General features: G+C 39.4%; 2 protein-coding genes, 1 non-coding gene and 1 pseudogene across 3 annotated transcripts; 3 read left to right on the top strand and 1 right to left on the bottom strand.

Annotated features, from left to right (window-relative positions):
• Window positions 1-6,544: 6,544 nt before the first annotated feature.
• On the top strand, window positions 6,545-6,628 carry LOC150063728 (small nucleolar RNA SNORD62). The gene has a single exon (XR_016535749.1). It is a non-coding gene; the product is annotated as a small nucleolar RNA SNORD62 (small nucleolar RNA).
• Window positions 6,629-8,805: 2,177 nt separating this feature from the next.
• On the top strand, window positions 8,806-9,738 carry LOC150063729 (olfactory receptor 2A5-like). Its single transcript, XM_090332437.1, has one exon. The coding sequence runs from the start codon at window positions 8,806-8,808 to the stop codon at window positions 9,736-9,738; it is 933 nt and encodes a 310-aa protein (XP_090188563.1).
• A 2,065-nt stretch (window positions 9,739-11,803) lies between these two features.
• On the bottom strand, window positions 11,804-12,258 carry LOC150063730 (small ribosomal subunit protein uS13 pseudogene; annotated as a pseudogene).
• Window positions 12,259-21,777: 9,519 nt separating this feature from the next.
• On the top strand, window positions 21,778-22,695 carry LOC150063731 (olfactory receptor 2A2-like). Its single transcript, XM_090332438.1, has one exon. It carries the CDS (start codon window positions 21,778-21,780, stop codon window positions 22,693-22,695), a length of 918 nt encoding a protein of 305 aa, XP_090188564.1.
• Window positions 22,696-23,787: the final 1,092 nt, after the last annotated feature.

Raw genomic sequence — 23,787 nt, forward strand, 5'->3', positions numbered from 1 at the left:
ATCCAGACTAAGAAGTCTCTTTACCTCATTCTTTTTATGTACATTTGTATATATGTATGCATAATTATACTTATACATATACACAAACATCCAATACAATATTAATTATTAAAACATTAACAATTAGGAACTTGTAAATATAGAACAAAAAGATATGAGTTTACTGTGCTAATCTTTCCAAAATTCTGTCTTAAAACTTTCCAATAAAAATTTGAAATTAAGGGCTGGGAGTTTGGCTTAGTGGTAGTGTTTGCCTAGCATGCATAAAGTCCTGGGTTCAATTCCTCAGAACCACATACCCAGAAAAAGCCCAAAGTGGTGCTGTGGCTCAAGTGGGCATTAGCCTTGAGCAAAAGAAGCTCAGGGACAGTACTCAGACCCTGAGTTCAAGCCTGAGGACTGGCAAAATAAGTTGAAAATAAGTAAGTCATATGTTTATATTCTGCCATTACTGTTGTAGATACTACGATTGAAACGTGATTCAATATATGCTCATATATCCCCCTTTGGATCCCTGCATAATTTGACAAGCATTTCCTGAGAACAATTATTAAACATAATACCATAATCACAATTGAAAATTAATTCAGTACTGTGATTTAAAAAATCACTCCTTAGGTTTTGGTTTAGGATCTAATTAAAATTGTCTAGCTTATGAAGTTTCTTGGCTGTTTGGTCTTATTTAATCTCAGGGTTCTCTCATCCTTTTTATTTTATGTCAATGGCTTTAAGATTCCAGCATGGCTGTTTTGTAGATTGCCTGAAGTTCAGATTCCTTGTGTCTAGATTTAGATTAAAATGTTTTGGAAAAGAATTCTTTGCTGCCTTGTGTTCCTGGGGGTTCCTATATCAATGTGTCCTATTATCAATACTGCCAGGCTTGGGGATGGAATGGACGCTTCCACTTAATTTCTTCCTTGTGAAGGGGTTTCCCCTGAGTCATTACTGCTCTGCAGCATGAAACTTGAAGATTATGTGAGCATTCTATTTCCAGCAAATCACTTGAGCTTCTGTTGCCTGCTTGAATCCATTGTTCAGCAGACCAAAAAACACTGGCTATCTAGTTCTGTCATTCCTTGCTGTGTGTGCTAGTGGATGTTCTTTTCTCTGTATCCACAGGTCATTTTTATCATTCCTGCCCCCTCACTCAAAGACTGAACTGTAAGGACTACAGCATGGACCTCTGCTTCCTGCTGGGTTGGGTTCATTGGAAGCAAAGGCAAGGGACAGGAGAAAAGGAGAAGCGAGAAGCAGAATACACCTTCCCTTTCTGCATGGCAGTGTGGACTGGTTCTATTGACCCCAGACCCCACTCCTTCGGGGTAGTCCTTGGATGTCTGAGCCACAATCCCCCTTCTTCTTCCAGTCACAAGGGAGTTCCATCAGCAGCTCCCAGTCCGCTGCCCTCCTGGGATCTGGCCCGCTCCCGATGCGCTTTCCTTTGGTCTTGCCCACCTTTCCTTGCTCATCTAGCTTTCTCCCAAGGTGTCTTCACAGGAGTCAGAGCTGCGGCCAGTGGTCCTCCCACTGGAACCTCTGGACCCCTCCCCATTTTTTCTCATGGCATTACCCCTTGTATATCTGCTGTGGTCTTGCTTTCTGCTCTGACAGAGCCTCAGCCAAGTCTGCAGCTTAACGCCAAGCACTCCCCATGCTGTAAATTGCAGGGGTGCTGAGACCTGGATAATCCGACATTGATTTAATGTCTGCCTATTAAAAATCAGTTTAATGGCTACCTCTTATACTAGTGCATAAGCCAAAGCATCAAAACAGAGCTTGTGTGAAGGGCATGCTAGTTCCAAGCAAAACATGGACGGAATGGTTGTTGGGATGGTTGGAGGAGAGAAGAGGAACAGAAATGAGAGAGTGTTTGCCTTCATGATGGCAAATACTCTGTCAGCAAAAACCTAGAGAAGATTGTGGGATGAGTTTTACATCTGGGATCTGACCCAGGAACCGGGTTGAACCTGCTTTTGCTTTATGAACAGGTTGGTAAGTAGGCGCTCATTTTCCTGTTAACGATGACTGGTAAAAACACATTTGAAGGTGCCCCTGAGATACAGAGCAACTATTCCATTTTTTTTTAATGATTTGTCTAAATGTGTGTCTGGGAAAGCGCTTGCAATGAGAAGGCTCAGGGAATTCCTGTCTCACAGGGGAGGTGACTTCGCTGAGAGAGCATTAGCTCTGCCACCTGCCACTGAGCCACCAGGCCTCCTTCCCTGCAGACCAAGCGCCCAAGGGCCCCAGATCCCCACGCAGTTGCCCGCTTAGAGTGCTCCCCTGAAATGAACAGTGGCAAAGTTTTAATGAACCTCTTAAGGAGATTTGGGGGTTTTTTTGGACACCTTTCCAAATCTGTAAATATTCCTTGGAGGTCAATTAAAAAGTTTTTTTTGTTCATTGTTGTTGTTGATTTTTTTTCCTCATCCTTGTCAAGGTGCCTGAAGCAACTTTCCAGCCCTGTATTTTTAATGAGTTCTCCAAAGGGCTCCTGAGCCAGGAGGGTCCTGAGGGCGCTGGGTGCAAGTGAGGAGCTCTGGGGGACAGGGCCCCAAGGCTGCTGAGAACCAGGCAGGCAGGTTCAGAGAGGCCTTTGCCTCTCATTACAAATCTCTGTATCTGTTCCCAACCTGAGGGAGGGAGGGAGGAGAGAGTGGAAGAGAGATGGGGGAGAGCAGAAAGGGAGGGGAAGGGAGAAGGGAAGGGACTGGGTTTTAATGCATGCTCAATGTTAGGCTCTCTCGATTTGTTTTCTGTTCAAGTTCACACTTTGTACACTTTGTGGCTAGGTCCTCCGTCAACCCCAAACAGGAGAAGCCTGGGTGCTGGCAGATCTTCAGTGAGGGTCCTGTCTCCACACGCAGGCCATCTCCGGTCTTAAACTAACCAATTGGTGGTACCAGATGTCTAGCTCACAAAGAATGAATACAGATGCTTCCCTACACACAAATCAGTTTGGATTAATTCATGATGGACAGTATTTAGTAAATCAAAGGAGTGTGTAGAACCCACTTTGTATCCTGGAGGGATAGTAATGGAGAAAACGGACCTTTATTGCTTATGTGACTGAAGCAAGTATCGTGGGATGTGTGACCTTACATTCACATTGCAATTTATGGTCACCATCGATGACATGTCCTATCAGCACTGAGGTGAAGATAAGTGGAAGAAGAACCTGTTATTGTCAGTACAGGCCATGCACACCTGGCCGTGGGACCTCATGGGAATGAAGCTTCAGATCCTGATTTAAAGTCAAGCACTATCCCATTCTCAAATACCCCTAAAATATGGTAGGTAATCTGCATATGTAAAAGCTCTGGTCAAATCAATTCATTTAGTAGAAAATTCTTAGGAATGGAAAATTAGTTGGGAAGGACATATAATTTTAACTGATCATAAATGTATCTAAAAGCAAAGAAGACTCGTCAGGAATGCTGTTTTGTTCCTTCCTAAATACCAGTGGAATGAAATAAGCTGTACAAAAGCTGTAACACCCAAGAGCAAATAGATTGGGAAAGACATGAGCCTACCATAGACATTGAAAAAAGTTTTTTTTTTGAAAATATGGAAAGCACGAGGAAGAACAGCAAGTAACCATTCAGAGAAGATACTGCCACTTATTTACCATGCGGAAGAGAAAACCAATTGAAATTTAGCAACCAGAAACCACCACCAGGCTCCCAATTAAGAAACACTAGTCACAGTCCCTGTGGGGTGTGACAAGGGTGAAAACAGATGGACCTGACAAAATTCTATTGTTAGAGCAGTTGGATCTTCTGAGTCCATACATCAGATAGCAACAATGCTCCATGAGCAAAAGCCTGGAGGCTGACACTTTGCAATAACTGAAGATAAGAAACCCTAAATTCTGAAGTCCTGGGCAAGGGAGTATCCCTTGTGGCTAGGATCTGAGTTAAGAGGAACTGAGTGAAAGCACTAAGAGTGCCAGCCTACAGCCCTCCCTGTCTCTCAGCCTTTCACATTCTGGCATAAGCCATCCAGATAAGAGTTTGGAAAACCTCACTAGAAAAGCCATGCAATCCTACAATCACTCTTGCATGAAGGAATTCTCAATAAAATGTCTAGCTGAATTATCTTGTCAATCTCTACGAAAGTCAGTATGTGGAGTTTCCAATACATAAATAAACACAAAACTAAAGCGATGAGCTATAAGAGATCTAGAAAAGAGAATGCAGTTTCCTGCTGTCGTCATTATTAGCCTTCCTGTCTTTTTGCAATCTCCTTTTCCAGAAGTAATCAGGAAGTGGCTAGCTCCTCGAGTGTGAAGCAGTAGTCTGTGAGTGTGCTGTGGGAAGTGTCAGTCTGGGATAGTCCCTCGCATGCATGCAGCAGATCATAATCGAATAAGAAAATGCACTGAGGGCTTTCTCATAGCCAAAAAAGGATCTCACGATTGTGAAATGGTCATAGATGCCAAAGAACCTGGAGGTGTTGGACTGGAGATGGGGTAACCAGACAGAAATGCCAGATAGAAATCTACTTTATGATTTACCCCTGATGAAGTGCACTTGTGTTTAAGATTATAGTCCACTAAGTTATGACAGATCTCTAACATGAACACATCAATCATTCTAGCTCCCTCCAAATTCTTAGCTACACCATGATCTCTGCCCTTTCCCCTGCAGTCTTCACCATTCAACCATTCACCCATTACTGGAGAATTCTATCACTCTCGATTAGTTTTGCTTATTCAATCATTTCATACCAATGCAATTGTGTGGAACAGAGAATTTTCTCTATAGCCTACTTCACATTTTTATGATTCCTTTTTGTTAATATTTATATCAACAGTTTGTTCATTCTTAATCTTGAGTAATATTCTACCTTATATATACACTAAGTATGTCATTGTATGTAAATAATTGCATAATATACAATCATGCATACAATACATGTCAACATGCTGTTGACTAGCATTTGCATTTTGTTTTAAGTTTTACATTGGGGTAAATGTCTTCATGCAGATATAAGCTTTCATTCACCTGATAAAAGTATTTATCTTCCAAATGAGAAGCAAAATTGTCAAATCATACACTGAGTATAAAACTTATTTTATGTGAGCCTGAGATACTGTCTCTCCATTTTACAGCATCTTTATCACCATTCTATCAGATGAGACAATCTGCTTATATAGATAAAATGTTTAGTTCCAATCAGAGAGGTGGCAATTACTTTCATGACTGGCCTGGTCTTTCTCTTGGTGCCTGTGGCAGTGAGACAGGTCATGACAGGAGCACATAGTGGAGGAGGAAAACTACTTACCTCATGGTTGGAAAGAAATCAGAGACACTGAAGAGGAGAGTAGGGCAAAGGCAAAAGGCTAAGGGAAAAACAATCTACCTCAAATGCAGGTCTCCTAATGGCCTAAACATTTTCCCCATCTTGTTCAGGAGTCGGCCATCTTAAAGTTTTGCCGCATTAAGTATACTACCTTAGAGTACAGGGTCTTGATTTCAAACTCTCGTACCACAAACAATAAAGAAGATAGGTTGTACTATTTTCCAATAGTGCCATGATGGGTCTGATGTGGGGCTCCAAAGCACACTTACCCAAACCATGACCCATTAGACTTAGAAATACACAAGGATTGTATGGCTTTACATCTTTACACAGCTGGGATTTTAATTTGTAACCACAGTAGTGGGCTTGTGGTGATGTCTACTTCTTGCTTTATTTTGCATTTCCCTGATAACTAACACCCACCTCTAGGCATTGACTTCAGAAACATTCCCCCCCCCCCGGAAGTGAAGATACCATATGTCATCATACAACAGAAGTCTGGGAAGCATCCTGACTGTGCCTTCGTCCTCAGCATTCGCTAAAAATCACTAAGCACTGATCACCCCATTGCTTTTACACACTCCACGCCCATCCGCTCTGCCCATCTCCAAAGTTGCCGCCTTAATTCAGCCATATTGTCTGTTCCTTGAACACATGAGCTCTTCAGATTGCTGAAGTTCACTGTGTCCACTTTCGTTCCTTCAAACAATCCTAGCACAAGTAATGTGGTCAACATTGTGACCATGTTATTTAGTCATATTCTATCACTATTCACAATGAAGTCCATCCTCTCTGTCACAGGACAGAGCAGGTCCCTGAGTCCCTCTCCAGTATCTTTCTTTGGTAGCGTGCCTCTTTACATCTTACGACTCAACTCAGCATGTCCTAGCTACCACGTGCCCACTCAACTTACATCTACGCCTTCCATCCATGGGGGCCTTTCCTACCAACTCTGCCATACCATGTTCAGGCATACAGCCCAAGGAATGTAAATCAACATACAAGAAAGATATCAGCCTGCTCATGTGTATTGCTGTTCTGTTCACAATAGCCAAACTGTGGGATCAGCTGAGGTGTCCAATAACTGACAAATGTGTAAAGTAATTATGATAACCATGCATATACATAAAACAGGCAATATTACTTAATAAAGAAAATTAAATCATGTCATTTGCTGGGAAGTGGATAGGATTGGAGATGATCATGTTGACCAAGAGAAGCTAAGATTGAAACGTCAAATACTCAATGATGCAATGCCAATAGATCCTCCTGACCCTCCACTGTGGACTCAAGCAGAAAGAGGAAGAGGACTGTGACTGAGAGACAAAAAATTTAAAAAAAAAAAAGACAAAAAATTCTGGGCACCAGTGGGTCATGCCTGTAATCCTAGCTACTCAGGAGAATGAGATCTGAGGATCACGGTCCAAAGTCAGCCTGGACACGACAGTTTGTGAGATACTTATCTCCGAATAACCATCAGAAAACCAGAAGTGCCACTGTGGCTCAAAGTGGTAGAGAGCTAGCCTTGAGCTGAAGTGCTCAGGGACAGCACTGAGGTGCAGAGTTCAAGCCCCAAAACTGACACAAAGAAAAAAAAGACAAAAAATTACAAACTAAAACAAGACAAATACTGTGTGTCTCTCTAATTTAGGAAGGCAAGGAGGAAGTAGAGTAGAAAGGGAGAAGAAAGAGGAAGAGGAGGTAGAGGAGGATAGCAACGGTGATTGTTCATAAGTGTAAATGGGGAAGGTGAGGAGTTGGAAGGAGAAGGAAAGAGGAATGAAGAATGCGGCAGCAAACCTTTCAAATGCTGCTTGGAGAGGGGAGAGACAGCAGAGAAATGTGACCATGATGAGAGGGTGTAGGAATAAATTTGGAAAAAGTTTAACACAGCCTCCGTATATTACAAGTGGACATTAATTTTAAAAGTTAGTTAGAAGGAAGTAGTGGTGTTTTGGTGCTGTGTTCCATCAGCATCTGAATCTGGGGATTTTAAGCCCTTATCTCGAAGGCTGATGGTCTGCTCCGCTGAGATCCACACAGTCTGTCTTGGGAAGACTGTGACTCCCCAGACCCATCACCTTCCAAAGGCTTGGGGAGTCTTAACGCATCCCACAGTCTTCACTCCCACAGGAGTCTCACGTGTGTGGATCCTGCTGGGTATTAATTCAGTCCCTGGCAGCTCTTTTTCTTCTGTGTATTTATCCCCAGGGCTCAAAGACAGAGAGACAGAATGATAAACACCATTTCTTTTCTTCTGTTAGATAGGGAATCTGCCTGTTGTGTATCACAGTCCCCTGGGGACACTCAGACATAGTATAGGGGGGCCTGGAGGAGAGGCCAGCCATAAAACCAGCTCAGCTGGTATTCCCACTGAGCCAGCCCATCCTTGCAGGAGCCTGAAGCAGGAAAGCAGCCAGGACTCAACACTTGAAGGCCCCTTTGTCAGAAGCCACTGGGAACAGTAAGGTCCCAGGAACTGATCTGTAGTGTCTGTCCTCCAGGGGGTATTCCTGAGACAAGTATAGGGGTGGTACTACAGGGAAGGAAAGGTTTAGAGGCGCTGGACCTGGAGCAAAGAAGGCTTCCTAAGTCAGTAGTACACTGAATGGGAAACTCAGGTGAAGTTAGGGGCCAAATGGTTTCTGACCTTAGGGCAGGGTTGGTATTTGCAGACATAGAGTCAAAACTGTCCCGTGACAGTGCCTCATGGACCATTTAGTATCTAGGTATATGTGAATGATCTAAGTTTTCCATTTCTGTCATTCTTATAGCCATGTGGTTGGTGGTATAGCAGTCAGAGAACATTAAAGGAAAGTTGAAAGAGGTGATTAAAACAGAGGAATCACCCTTCAGATAGTAGTTGATTATGTGTAGAAAGAAAGCATCCAGATTTTTCAGGATATCATCAGGATGTTGAAAAACTAGAATTTTAAAATGAATGAATATAGAGGGAAACACTAACTGATGTTGCAGGTGTCAGTTCACTTCTCTCTACTCTCCCTTTCTCCTCATTCTTCTTTCTTTCTTTTACCTGTTCTTTCTATAATTATTCTTTATGTATCAACCATGGACTATATACTCTTTACAGTTATAAAATTAGAGGAAGCCAGGTAATGAACAGAATTTACTAACAGAACTATGAAAAGTAACTAAGTTATACAGCAGAAACTATAAGATGGCATGATGTATTAGAATGTTTCCTTTTCAATAATGACATACATAGTAATTTAGAAAAACATATTCCTATGCAGCCACCATCCTGAGAGTAAAAATGGTGATCTTGAAATACAAAATAATCAAAATTTATAGCATATTCAGAACTTATACTCAGAAGATGAAAATGTTTTCTGCCCTACTAGAGTTTGATATTATTTGTAAGGACTATGTAAAGACCATGCAAATCCAGACCTATTCGACATCTAATCCATCTCTCCTTTTACTTGGCAGCACACATCTCAGTGCCACAGCAGTGACAAACACCTGTCCCGTCACAAGGGCATGACTGAGAATCAGACATGGGTCTCAGAGTTTGTTCTTCTGGGATTTCCGTCCAGCCCAAGGATAGAGCTGTTCCTCTTTGGCCTCTTCTCCCTGTTCTACGCCTTCACTCTGTTGGGGAATGGCGTCATTCTGGGGCTAATCTGGCTGGATCACAGGCTCCACAGCCCCATGTACTTCTTTCTTTCACACCTGGCCATTGTTGATATTTCATATGCTTCCAACAATGTCCCCAAGATGCTGGCAAACCTTCTGAACCAAGGAGAAACCATTTCTTTTGTTCCATGCATAATTCAGACCTTTTTGTATCTGGCATTTGCTCATGCTGAGTGTCTCATGTTGGTGGTGATGTCCTATGATCGGTACGTGGCCATCTGCCATCCCCTGCAATACTCTATCATCATGAGCTGGAGAGTGTGTACCATTCTGGCGGTCACTTTCTGGACCTGTGCCTTCCTCCTGGCCCTGGTCCATGTCATTCTCATTGTGAGGCTCCCCTTCTGTGGTCCTCATGAAATCAACCACTTCTTCTGTGAAATCCTGTCAGTGCTCAAGCTGGCCTGTGCTGACACCAGGCTCAACGTGCTGGTCATCTTTGCAGCCTGTGTGCTCATCCTGGTGGGCCCCCTGTGTCTGGTGCTGGTCTCCTACTCTCACATCCTGCTGACCATCCTGAGGATCCAGTCAAGGGAAGGCCGCAGAAAGGCCTTCTCCACCTGCTCCTCCCACCTCTGCGTGGTGGGGCTCTTCTTTGGCAGTGCCATCGTCATGTACATGGCCCCCAAATCTGACCACCCTGAGGAGCAGCAGAAGATCCTTTCACTGTTCTATAGCCTTTTCAACCCCATGCTGAATCCCCTGATCTACAGCCTGAGGAATGCAGAGGTCAAGGAGGCCCTAAAAAGAGTGCTGTTGAAGCAGAGGTCGAGGTGAAGCCATGTCTGGGGAAGGCTTGAAGGGAGAAGTCTCGTTCTTTGAGAATAGCAATGGGAATAAAATGGCTTGCCAGTTCCATTTCTTTGATTTATGATGTCCTGAATGTTTATTGAGTAGATTCTGTTTATAAATGCAGAGTGGTAATCAAAAGTATTCCAAGGCCAGCTGGCCTAAGTTCTCTTTTGATCGCATTTCTTTTCTACCCTTGGGAATGAACAAACTAATAACTATTTCCTAATTGTTTCTTTCAAATATATAAAGAAAATCCTATGGAATAAGAAGATCACTGCATTTAAAATGGAGTTTTCATCTCCTCCAATTCCTGCTCCATCTAGGCAAATGTACTCAAGCACCTAGTATTGCCCTTTGTAAAATGACTCTTTCCACTCGCAGTGAAGCATCTTTGTTCTTGAAGCCGAGTTGTATGTTCATACCCATTAGAGAGACTAGTTTATAAGTCTTTTCTTTGTTGTTGTACCTGTTTGCCTTATAGGAAGAGTTTGGTAAAGTTTCTTCCATCTCCATCTCATGGACAAGTTCAGAGATGGTTTTAGTGCTAGTGCTTCTTTGAATTTAGCATTGAATCCATCACATGCTGGTTATTGTCAGTAATATTTATTAATATTAAGTAACCTTCTTTGTCTCTTCTGACTAATTTTAATTCAGTCTCCTTTATCAAATATGAGTGTAGTTACTTCTGTTTGCTTCCAGGCTCTATTTGCTTGATAAATTCTTTTGTAACCTTTCATCTTTCTCCAATGTTTGTACATTTCAGTGAAATGTGCTTACAATTGACAAAAATGTTCAAGTCATTTGTATCAAGAGATACCAATTGCTATTCTATGTCTTTGATTGAAAATCTAAGATCACTCAGTGTTATTACTGAGAAGCCTCACAATTCCTATGATTGTGTTGTTTTTTTTTTTTAGTGTTCCTTTTGCGTCTCTGTTCATCCAGAGGAATTAATTATCTTTCTCCGAGGTTGTTTAGGATTCCAATGATTATCTTTGGAAATGCTGATTTGATGGTCCTAATATTTTTTCAGTTTTGTTTATTATGGTAGGATTTTATTTGTAGCTTAGTAATGAATCGTAGTTTTGCTAAGTAAAGTTGAGCTAGATACACAGTTGTTTACTTACATTTCTTTTTCTTTTTCTTTTTTTGTGGGTCATGGGTCTTGAACTCCGGGCCTGGAGCCCAGAGTGCTTCAGCTCAAGGCTACTGCCCTACCCCTTGAACCACAGCATCACTTCCAGTTTTCTGGTGGTTAACTAGAAATAAGAGTCTCACAGACTTTTTAGTGCCCAGGCTGCCCTTGAACCATGATCCTCAGATTTCAGCTTTCTGTGTAGTTTGAATTACAGGCGTGAGCCACACACCCGGTTTTTACTTACATTTCTTCAAAAACACCCTACTTTTAGGATTTCTGACGTGACTTAGATATTTCTCTTTCAGCTTTCAGTATCTTGTAAAAATTTAATGTTTTAACTATGGTATGTCTTAGATTGATTCATTTCTAATATTTTCTATTGGGTGTTACAAAGGCCTTCTGTAATAAAAATGACTGCTTCTGTCTTAAAATTTGTGAAAATTTCTCTTAGTATTCTATCTACAATATTTTTTCTATTTCTTTTGCTTATAGCTCTTCCCTTTGATCTATGCTTATCATTCATACGTTTGGTCTTTAATAGTAGTCACCAAAGTGTGTTTTATCTGCTTTTACTTGTTAAGTTTTTTCTCTGATTCGTTATTTGATCATTTTAATAAATCTATATTTTCCAGAGTCTGATATTCTGTCTTCTCTTTGATCTTTTCTACTAGAGAAACTTTTACAGAGTTTATTTGTTGACTTACCGTACTTTTTATTTCCTGAATTTCAGAAAAGGAATCACTTAGTATTTATCCTTATAGGATTTCTTGTTCTCCATTGTTTCTTACTTTGTTCAGCTTTTAATTTATATTCTCTTTGGGTTCTTTTGACTATTGATTTGCAACCTCTGTGAGTTCATTCATTATTTTTCAGTATATAAACTATATCTATTAACAGGAAATGTTTACTGACTCATTTCTTCTTGGACTCACCCATAATACAACCAGTATATCCAGTGGTCTTGGCGTGTTGACCTCTGCCTTGGAGGCCTCAGAATTGGCACAGCCCTCTATGGGCTTGAATCTTCTTCAAGCACTCCAGGTCTTCGCGGAACTTTTTATCCAGACCATTGGCCAGAACCTGGCTATATTTTCCATACTTTGCATTCTTCTGTTGGTTTAAGGACCAGTATGGGATCTTGTACTGACATGGATTCTGCATAATGGTGATCACAGCTTCCACATCATGCTCTGTGTGTTGTCCAACCCTCTTGGTGATGTCAGTGTCTGCTTTTCTCACCACCACATGAGAGTATCTTCGCCCCATACCCTTAATGGAAAGGGTACAAAAGCTATTTCCTGCCTATTGCTGTTGGTGTTGAGTACATGAAAAATGTACTGGAACTTCTCAGGAATCACTAAACTCATAATGGTGGCAACAGTGGCACACCTGGTTTTTAATGCATACCCTCTTTCCTATAATGAAACTCATTAAAATTTCTTTTTAAAGGGAACAAAGAAGGAGTAAGAAACTAATCTAGGACTGAATATAATAAAGTGACTTTAGTACACAGGTGGAAAAGTCACCATGAAACTATTTCGCACAAAAAAAAGAAACTATTTCGCACAATTAATATATAATAATAAGATACATTTTATATATATTTAGTTATTTACTTTTGATTTAATGCTAGAAATTCCTTTTCTATCAGACTGGAGTTTGGAACTACGCTAGCTAGAGCCAGTAGCATATTCCTATGGTTTATAAAATGTATCTTCTCACTGTCCTCACATGGAAGAGTGAGAAGTCTATATTTTTAATGCTGTACAGAGTAAGTATGAATATAGCTTTTCTCATTGATGCAATGATTCTGCATAAAATACAAATATATTTCTCCTCCATTACCAAGAGAGATAGTTATCAGCTCTTCCTTCCTTCTTTCCTTCCTTATCTCCTTCCTTCTTCTGTCTCTTCCTTCTAATGGATATAGTCTTTCTTCTGTAAGTACTTCCATTTTGAATGTTCTATTGCAAATAATTGTACTATTGAACCATGACTACAAAAGGAATTGATAGATCCTTCAATCCAGTGTCTACTGATGACTATGGAAATGATTGACAAACAACCCTGGAGCTAAGTAACCAAAGAAGCTATTGATCTGAATGCAAATAGATAATAGAATAAAGGCGATTTAAGATTGAGCTCCAACACTAAAATTAGCAGGGGAAAAAGTTAAAATCATTTTAGTTAGAAAGTAAGTACAGCAGTCATCCTCATGCCAAAAATCTTATACATTTTTGAGGGCAACACCATGAAAGTAAAATTTTTCATTTATCTGTGTTCCAGTTTCCTTGTGGCAGGACAGAATCAAATGGCCACTGAATCCTTCAACTACTAACTGACAGAGAAGAAGAAATTAAATGGTTGGCTTCAATTCATGAAGTGGTTCAGAGTAAAAGGCCACTTTCTCAGGTAGCTTTAAATATTAATTCCTTTAGAAAATCTAGATGGAATCATCACAGAAGTGGATAATACCTAGAGTGCAGTCAACTGGCTTATCTGCTGAGTGGCTCAAATGCACAAACTAGCCTCCCGAAACTTTCAAATGAAGTACAACTTTCAAGGGGGTAAAGTTCGGCACTTTTCAGTATCAGAAATCCAATGAATACTCAAGATAGGATGCTGTTTAAAACCATAATAACTACAGTCTCTAAGCCCAAGGAAAACTACTTAAAGAAGCTTTTTAAGATATGTGAAAGGGTAGCAATGTATGGGAATTAATGTACCATCTATCTGGCAAATATCATGAACCCTTCTATTAATTACAATAAAAAATTTATAAAAAAAGAGATTAGGAATTAAAATAAATATTATAGAGTGGATATGTTGTCAGCTGTATTTAAACATATTTGCATATCGTTTCCCAAAGTATGAGTAGTACAAACTATTTTTCATTTCACTATTTTTCATTGGAGGTTTGCTTATTTGTTTAAGGCTATCTTGGGATTTCAATTCAGGGCATCACACTTATAAGAAAGGAACTCTGCTACATAAGCTGCACTTCTACCTCTATTAGCTGAAGTGTTTTTTTGAAGTAGGATCTTTTTATTTATTCCAGGCCAGCCTGGACTGAAATCCTTCGGAAACAAAAACAAATTCTGCCATACGCAGCTTTTTGTTTGTGTGGACATGAGAAGTTTTGGCTACTTTTTGCTTCGACTGCCCTCAAAGAACGATACAACAAATCCCAGTCTTTGAGTATCTAGGATTGTGCACCTGGCCATCAAATGAGTTTTCGAACTATTATAAAGCCTATCTGTATCTTTCCCATTTTATTTTATTACACTGACCAATTTATGAGTGCTAAGTTACTGATTTTGAAAGGTGTGGCTCAAACCATAAAGAACCATCCTTGAACAAGTAGGCCAAGTGAGTTCAAGGCCCATTACAACAAAGCCATCAAAAGAATTAAGTGTACAAATCAGAAATAAAATATACAGTTCCTGAAATAAGACTGCATTTCCTTTAAGAGGGCACACTCAGCAAATAGGCCAATTCAGATTTACGAACATCAGTAGGAAAATTTATGTAATAAAGATAGTTCAGACAAAATGTAACAGAATAATGTTTATTAGAAAAAGAAAATTTCAAAAACACTTGGCACTAGACTCAGAGACAATATTGATTTGTCTTTCAGGAATGGAGGAAGAAGAAAATAAAACATGACTGCTGAGATTTGTTCCCCTGGTTGAAGAATATGTGAACTCTCTAAACAACGGTACTCTGAGTACCAAGCCACATAAAATGTGGAAAAAGAGGATGCAAAGCGGCCTTGAGACTTGAGATGGAAGGAAATAGGGGTATCTCTCCTCTATTGGCCATGGCATGGAAGCATGAGTAGAAGAGACTTCCTCCTTCTTCCTCAGCTGTGTCTCAGTTGTATCTCTATGACATAAACTGTATTCTTCTGGTAGCTCATAAGCATTTAAGGAAGAAACATATTATGGGCCATTTCCAAGTCTTCAGCACTTGAGAAAAGGAAAAACCCAGGCACCAAGAGGAAATTTCTGGAGGTGGTTGGTGCTAAAAGAAACACAACATGTCCTGGAACCCGTTTGTCTGCGGCACATCAGCACTAGACACTAGTTTCAAAGAACAATATTTGGCTAATATTTTCTTATACATCACTTTCTAGACAGAAAATATGTATCAACCAGAATGCTCATTGCTGCTAATGATAAAGATAATGCTCGTGGATTCCCTTCTCCTTTCTCTTCTTGGATTCTTTTAGGGCCTTGGGCTAAATATACAAATTTTCCAATGCTCCTCTGCCACTACAGGATTCATATCCAATCCACCTTTACTTGCAGTCAGCCCTCAAAGGATGTTAGGCTTCTTGGTACACCTTTTCCCTGCACTTCTGTGTGCCTGTATCTTGATTTGGGCTGTTGACTTCTTTTACATCATCCTTCTTTCTGGTTTCATGAGGATAAAAAAGATGTATGAGAAATGCAATGTCGAAAGGAGCCATGAGCACTTCAGTATCATTAGTACTTGAAATTATTTTGTCTTCTTCAAACACACCACTGAAGTTCTACCTCAGAGGACTTCAAAAAGGAAAAGATAAAGAGGAAGAAATGACTCAAGAAAGAATCATTTTGTTCCAGACATTACCCAATATTAAAAGCAGACTTAGACCTAGCTGTAGGTCTAGTAATGAGGGTCACTTACAAAACAATTTCACAATTGATTATCCTCTGTAAAATGTTCTTCACTACAGATGACGCTGTGAGTGCTGCAGTTACTTTCCTTAGAACACAAAATGAAAATCAAAAGCAATATCCCCAAGAACTCTACCAAGTCTCGCAGGTGAGGCTTTACTGTAATTATTTCAAAGTTGAAACATTAAAATAGACCAATAATTTTCTATCCACAGTAGGCTGTGTGAGGTGCCATTAAGTTGTCCTCAGCACAAAAAAGAAAATTGTACTAATTATGTGTATCTGATTAAATATGCACAAATTATCCTGACATCTATCTAGATATAAAAGAGCGAAACTTATTTTCTCTCATCCATTTCTTTGTAGGGAAATAGACTAATAACAATGTTGAAAGCAAATAATTTAAGTAAAGAATGCTTCAAAGCACACCTTTGAATCTTGCTAATTCTAAGGGATTTGTCGGTCTATTACGGAGGAGACACAATTTGGGGTTTGTAATCATTGACACCTTCATGAGTGCTTTGAAGAATTGGTGATATGTTTGAGGCAAAATTGGGGGGAAAAGTTAAAATTGACCTGGAACAATGAATACCTAGAATAAAAACTATCTGAGGATGTTATTTGAAAGGAATGAAAATGTATTAGTGATATAAATTATTGATTAAAAAATAATACAGATAAGATGCCTCTCATATATTTTTCTTTTCTCCATATATAGTAATATATATATATTCACACACACACACACACACACACACACACACACTGGTCTTCTACTAGTGTAACTGCAAGATAACAGGTGTGAATTGATGTAGGTCATTAAGTCTTGGTTAACTTGTTGCAGAAGCCATAAACAACAAATACACACATACAAATTAATAAAGATCATTTGTTTCCAGCTCTGACCCCTAAGAGATTAGTAATATATTTGTCATTTGTTAAAATGATTGAGGTTTTTGTCTGAGAGCACTTTTAAGCTTTAAAAAATGATCAAGGACATAATTATATTTTATTTATAGAGGTATATGAGCTGATATCCATCACAGAACAAAATTAACAATGAGGATTTATTAAATATTTGCTTCCAGTTAATTAAGTGACTAGTATTTAGGAACTCTTTGTATATGTTAGTATAAATAATATGCCTTATGAAAAAGAGTTGTATTTTATGAGAAGTAGTATAATGGGTAAGTGTTTTGCATTTTTAGTTTTTTAAAGAGTTGGGGTAAATTGAAGAAAGCCATGTTGCTTATCATTTGGCTTCATTCATATGTGCTGCAATATTGCAAATTGGTTAGCTTCTGGGAGAAAACATGTCTAAAAATTATTGTAGACCCTTGGACGGGTTCTCAGCAATTCTCCTAGGCTCTCCAGATCACATGGAATGAATTGCTAATGGTATGTTTAAGTCTTGAGTCTTTATGTAAAAAAAGATGGAGCTAATACTTCTATTAAAGCAATAATAGTATACACAAAGCTCCTGTTTCATTTTTTTTATAAAAGTATCTATTCTAATGGCTGTGATCGTCCTTCCTCATTTGTTTCATGTCCTACTGCAAGCAGACACACTTGGCATGGATGAGATACGTTTGCACAGATTTGCCCTGTCTCCTCCATTTCCAAGTCACAGCTTCTTGCCTAGCTATCTCACAGGAGACAGCAGAGTAGCCTAAAGTCATATAACCATAAGAACAGTAAGAGTTTTGCTATTGTGTTTTGTGATCTGTTTCAGTTTATTACCCCAGGGATAGCTGAAAGTTTGTGCAGAAATAATATGATGTCAACAACTGCCTGACAGGCCTCCCCTATCCCCCCCCCGAATTTCCCTCCAAAGGATAATTGTTGCTCTTCTCCAGAAGGAGGAAAAATTTAGAACATCCTCCCACCCTCAAGGAGAAAATAAATAGGTGTGATACCTATTTGAACACTCAGTAGAACTTCTGCAATATTTTTTCTTTTGCTCTCTCAGACTGTAAAGCTATGTTCTCAGAGTTCTTTGAAGACGTTTCATCAAATCTAGTGAGTCCTTTTATTTCAGAAACTTCATATAAGGACTTCCATGGCAAATGAAAGTACTGTGTCTATTTTAGTACATTTCTCACCTTACTAAGGTGTTTTTTTTTCCTAAATCAAAGTATTTTCCTTTGGGGAAAAAATTTCTTGCTCACATCTCGTTTTGTTGAACAGATACATTGGAGCTGGAAAGTAGTTTTCTACATTGAAGGTATGGAATTAAAATGCAAAATATGCCATTTCTGTGTGTTTTCCCTCCTGAGTCTAAGTGTTCATTTCAGGTAGTTAGAAAGCAATCAGTATCCCTGGTTGTATCATGCATGGAATCTCCGCTTGCCTGTGGACAAAGGGCCCCGGGACTCCTCAGCATTACTCTTCTCCTCCCAGTAGTTGTGGTCAGAGGTGATATGGAGGGATTTTGCAGTCAGAAATGATACGAAAGGATTGAGTGGGGGGATGCTAACAGGAGAAGAATACCAAAATATCTTGCATCTGTGAAGGAAGATAGGAAAATGAAACTCACTGAAAGCTGTTGTGCAATAGAGGATGGTAGGGGAGGAGAAAGGAAGAGTAAGCTAAGCAAAAGGGACAATCTGATTAAAACACTGTGAACACATTTGGAAACCTCCTTTGAACAACTGAAATACCATTAAAAATAAATGTAAAATAGATTCTGTGTAGGGTTCTGGAACTAATGTGAGGAAGAAGGCAAATTGAATATGTGAACAAGGCTGATTATGATCAAAGGTCTATGTACATGTTTGAAAATACAGCTGAGGGAAGGGTTGAAAGCACATGAAACTCCCATATAAAACATATTGATGCTAATAAGAAATGTGGTTAAAAAAGTGAAAAGATGAAGAACTAAGAACTAGCATAATTATCTCAAGGAGAAGAGCTCTGAGAATGAGAAGCACATCTCAGCTTTGTCACTGAATAAGGCTCTTCACTAGCCAAGCTAGTGAAAAAACTTTTCATATTACCTAGGCTAATTGAAGACATTGATGGTCCAGAAAACTTTTATCACAAGGAAAATCCTAATTCCATTCACAGTAGATCTTTACTTTGCTGAAACTGCATAAAGGTAAGAGTATCATTTAATTATTTCTTTTATGAAACTATCCCAATGTCTCACCCATTTTCATATATATATATATATATATATATATTCAATCACAAGTCAGGAAAAGATGAGTTAGCAGCCAGGTCTGCTTCAGAGTTGGATAAAGGCCTTAAGCCCAAAGGTGGAGAAATATTTTGACTTGTAGTGCTGTCTGGGTGAAAAAATTGCTCAGATTGATTATGGAAATATGCTGCTATGTTTTTATCTATTAGCAATGGAAAGTTTTAAACATTATTGTGGTACTTTCTTTATTCCAATGTGATAGTTGCTTGGGGATTTTAATCTATTTTCATTTCAGTGTTGTCTGTTGTTAATGACAAAATGGAAATGATGAAGAAAATAACAGGGTTTATTAATCTAGACACGAAAACAAAGTGAAAAGTTAAGAAACAAATATTCCCACTGTGATAAACTGATTTGCCTTCAACAATATTATTACACCTTCTACTCAGAAATTCAATTAACTCATTTAATTTAATACTAAGTAATATTAAGAGTTAATATGGTCCAATAATGCCTAACTAAAATTTATAATACTGACGTTATAATTTTGCCCTTGGCACAATGTGAAAATACTCTGTAATTGTAGCAAAAATATTTTATGTGCACTTACACAGAAAATTTGGAAGTAGGCTGCGATTTCATCTCTTTTTCAATGAGATATTATTCTCCAAGAAATACTTCTCGTGTAATTTATCCCTGTCCTGGATTTTGAGTCTTGTGCATACATAATGTGTAAGTCTTGTGTTTTCATACTTAGTTCTGAGGTAATTTTGCCTCCTGAGGTTGTACTTTCAAAGCCCCAAAGCTTTTCCTCTGAGACCATCTTCTTACCAGCATGGATTCAAAGCAGGTAGGAGACACTGCTTATGTTTTCTGCAGCTCGTGTGGAAAAAGCATCAGAAGTGTTTGGGCTCCAAACAACAGGAGGCTATTTCTTGATAGTTGTAAAGCCCTCTAGAAATCTCAGGTGGTTAGTTCATGTTTCCTGTGAGGCCCCTCAGAGCACGTTCCTCTGGTCTGTCTTTTGGTGACGCTTCACATTCTCTGATTTCTACAATGGCTCCTCACGCACCGTGGGCCTTTTCTCGTTCACTTCCTCCTTCTGTCTTCGGGTGGTGAAGACACTTTGCATTGGAGTCATTTGTAAAATTGAGAATTATCTCGAGATAAATACAGCTGGAAAGACTCTTCATCTAGGTAAGACAGACATTGGTAGATGAGGACACTCAGAATGTAATGTCACTGCTTGAGTCACTACAGGTAACAGTACATTTAAATATGGCTGTCTAATTACAGGTATAATAAGATCCATGTTGTTACGCTTATTCAAAGTAATTCTCTGGAAACATTGTTTTTTAATTATTTTGAACTTTACAATTGTTAATTCGTAGGAGGCTTTTTAAAGTAGAAAGAATGTGTTGATCAGTTGTTAGGATTAATAACTAAACTAAATAACTAAATCGTCCACAGAGAAATTATCCATCACTTCATGAGTGAGGAGCTTTGGAGTGCCTGTTTTATCTATGACTAGATTACTTTTTATAAGAGACATGAAGAAATATCAGGTAGGATAGCATTTGTTATCTGATGAGGGGCGCTCCCTTCAAATAAATGGCATCTCCACTAACTAAATGCCATTCATCATCAGTGCCACTCCACCTTTGATCTTATCCTGAGGATTGTCTGTATCTAAGTGAGGATATGACACTTCCTTTCAGGCTTATATTGACCAAGTATATGGATAGAGCAGGTACCTGAAGACACTAATTTTATGAGTCCCTCTCATTTACTAGAGAAGACTCTATCAATAGTGTTCTAATGGAGATAGAGAGCATCAAGTAAAATGCAACCTTTTTCCTAATAGTAACTGCTTGTAAACATCTAAGAACACCCATCCATTGAAGAAATCTGTGGCTCTACTACAAACTTTTGTCAGGCTTATTCATGAGGCCAGAGGATATGCAGATTGTGATATAACTCTGGAAGTTTTGAAAGATACGTATATTGTCCAATTCAATAAGGCTTTCTTAAGCATTAAAATAATAAAATAATGAAGGTGAAAAATGAATACAGATGGATGGATAGATAGATAAATAGATAGATAGTATTTTTGTACAAAATTGCTACCTAATAAGTATCAAAGAATGATAAACCTAGCACACGCATCTTCAACTTGGAATCAAGCATAATACTCAATAGAAGCTAAAATGAGACTGAAAGGAACTGGTACATAGTTTTTTAAAGGGACAAATTTATAACAATTTTAGTGGATGTCTCAGAAATTAGTTAGGGAAACACTAATACAACATAATAGAGATACCCTTGAAACTCTGAGCTTTATCACTTGATTCCAGTAAGTTTTATCTCAACAGTCAGAGAATTGGACACCCTGTACTTGTAGGCAGTTCATTGAGAAGAGGAGCTTTTTATGCTGAATGTGAGTAATCTGAATAAAACACAGGAAGCAACAAGTACTCACCATCTGAGGGACAGCCTACACAAACGTGCTGTGTACTCTTCAAAATGTCAGGGTCTGGAAAGGCTTGAAAGGTTGAGCAAGCTTTTCAGATGCAAGGAGACTCAGGGAAAATGACATGTGAAAGATTTGGTTCTTCTCAGATAGAGGTGGGAAGACCAGGAAATAGAAATGCATAATCTTTAAATATACTGACCTAATTATAGTGTGGACAGGTAAGAGAATATTTTTAATTGGTGAAAAATTCAAAACTTATAGCTAAATGAGGGTGCATATCTACACTGTCCTTTCCAACGGTTCAAAAATAAAGTATGGACAGTAGGGAGAAAGTAAAAGATAAACATGAAAGAAATGTAAACCTATTTGAATCTAGTTAAACACTGATTTTTTTCTGCAGTTATTGACTCCTTCCTATATATCTAAATGTATTTCGAGATAAACTATTGAAAGATGCTGAGAGAAACTGTTAAGATCTAGGAAAGCTGTCTGGTAAGACTAAGCATCTCCCATTTCTCTGAGCTTGCTTTGAGAAGAATAACTCCACTTTCCTTGGTCCTCTAGCTCTGGTGATTCTGTTGCACCACCTTCCTTGACAGATTGTCAGTAAGGAATGGGAAGTAACCACTCGTGGGTCACAGAATTCCTCTTGGTGGGGTTGCAGCTCAGTGCGGAGATGGAGGTGTTTCTCTTCTGGATCTTCTCCTTGTTGTATATCTTCAGCCTGCTGGCAAATGGCGTGATCCTGGGGCTTATCGGCCTGGACCCCAGACTGCACACCCCCATGTACTTCTTTCTCTCCCACCTGGCCATCCTCGACGTGTCCTATGCTTCCAATAATGTCCCCAAGATGCTGGGAAACCTTATCAGTCACCAAAGAACCATCTCGTTCATCCCATGTGCAGTGCAGGCGTACTTGTATCTGGCTTTTGCTGCTACTGAGTGTCTGATTTTGGCAGCCATGTCCTATGATAGGTTTGTGGCCATTTGCCATCCCCTACATTACACTGTCATCATGAGCTGGAGAGTGTGCGCTGCCCTGGCTGTCACTTCCTGGGCTTGCGGGTTTCTCCTCTCTGTGGCACATTCGTTTCTTCTCCTGAGGCTACCTTTCTGTGGCCCCTACAAAGTGAATCACCTCTTCTGTGAAATTTTGGCTGTCCTCAAGCTGGCCTGTGCTGACACCCAGATCAACCAAACCGTGCTGTTGGCTGCATCTGTGTTTGTTTTAGTGGGCCCCCTTTGCTTAATGCTCGTGTCCTATACGCGCATCCTCTGGGCCATCCTAAAGATCCAGTCCAAGGAGGGCCGCTCAAAGGCCTTCTCCACCTGCTCCTCTCACCTGTGTGTGGTTGGGCTTTTCTTTGGTATAGCCATGCTGGTTTATATGGTCCCAGAGTCGAGCCAACGAGAGGAGCAGGAGAAAATGTTGTCACTGTTCCACAGTCTTTTCAATCCAGTGCTCAACCCCCTCATCTACAGCCTGAGGAACGTGCAGGTGAAGGAAGCCTTCCACAGAGCCTTGCGATAGAAGCCCAGGTAGGTAGCAGGTAGAGCCACGGAGAAACCGCTCATCAAGCCACTCATCAGGTGTGTGGTTTGCTGAAGCAAAAGCCTGGGAAACTTTCCCGATTAGTAGTTTGGTATAAGAACAGTAATTGCTCAAATCCTTCCTCTGGAAATAGGGGAAGAATGCACATTATAGTTTTCACTACCTTATGTTGATTCCCCACTGAATCTCTCCATGGAGTTTGAACCCAGGTTCCAGACTAAGTTCTCATGTTGAGTCACTCCAATTCAGAAAGTGGGAGAGAGGAACCGACAGGATATTTGCACCAATTTCTTATCATTTGTGTTGCAAGTTAAAAGAAAAGCTAAGCCTTTAAAAGCCTTTTAAAGAAAAATCCACTAAAAGGCCAGGAGTGTAGTCTAGTGCCAGAGTGCTTGCCTAGCACGCGCAAGGACGGGGGTTCGATTCCTCGGTACCACGTACATAGAAAAAAGTCAGAAATGGTCCTGAAGCTCAAGTAGTAGAGCTCTCATCTTGAGAAAGCCCAAGGACAGTGCCCAGGCCCTGCATTCAAGAGCTAGGACTGGCGAAAAAAAAGAGAAAGAAAAAGAAAAACCCACTAAGGCCAAAGCAAATAGAATATATGAAATAATATAAATTCATATGGCTATAAATAAATGTGAAGATAGCAGCCCAATAAAATCAATAGAAGCAAAGTTGTTTTTTTTCTTGAAAAGGTCATCAAATTGAAAAATTTTAGCTAAATTGAATATCTGAAAAAGACTGTCTTTTTTTAATTTTCTTTTTTATTATCGAGGTAATGTATAAAGAGATTACAGTTACATTCACCAGATAGTGAGTGCATTACTTCTCACACCTTGACTCCCCTTTTTATGTTGAAAAAGACTAAGTTCTGAAGATACTAAAATCAGAGTTGTAAAGCAACATTTGTATCCATCTCATATATAAGAAAAGAATTGGAAAGGATTGCTGTAAATTCTAAAACTTAGACAAATAACAAATTGCTATGAAGACACAATCTATCAAATCACTCAGAAGTAAAAAATCTAAATAGATTTATCAAATTTACAACTAATGAAGTACACTAGAGAC

This window comes from Megascapheus bottae, chromosome 5, assembly GCF_031878675.1.
Source record: "Megascapheus bottae isolate mThoBot1 chromosome 5, mThoBot2.hap1, whole genome shotgun sequence".
Taxonomy (NCBI): Eukaryota; Metazoa; Chordata; class Mammalia; order Rodentia; family Geomyidae; genus Megascapheus; species Megascapheus bottae.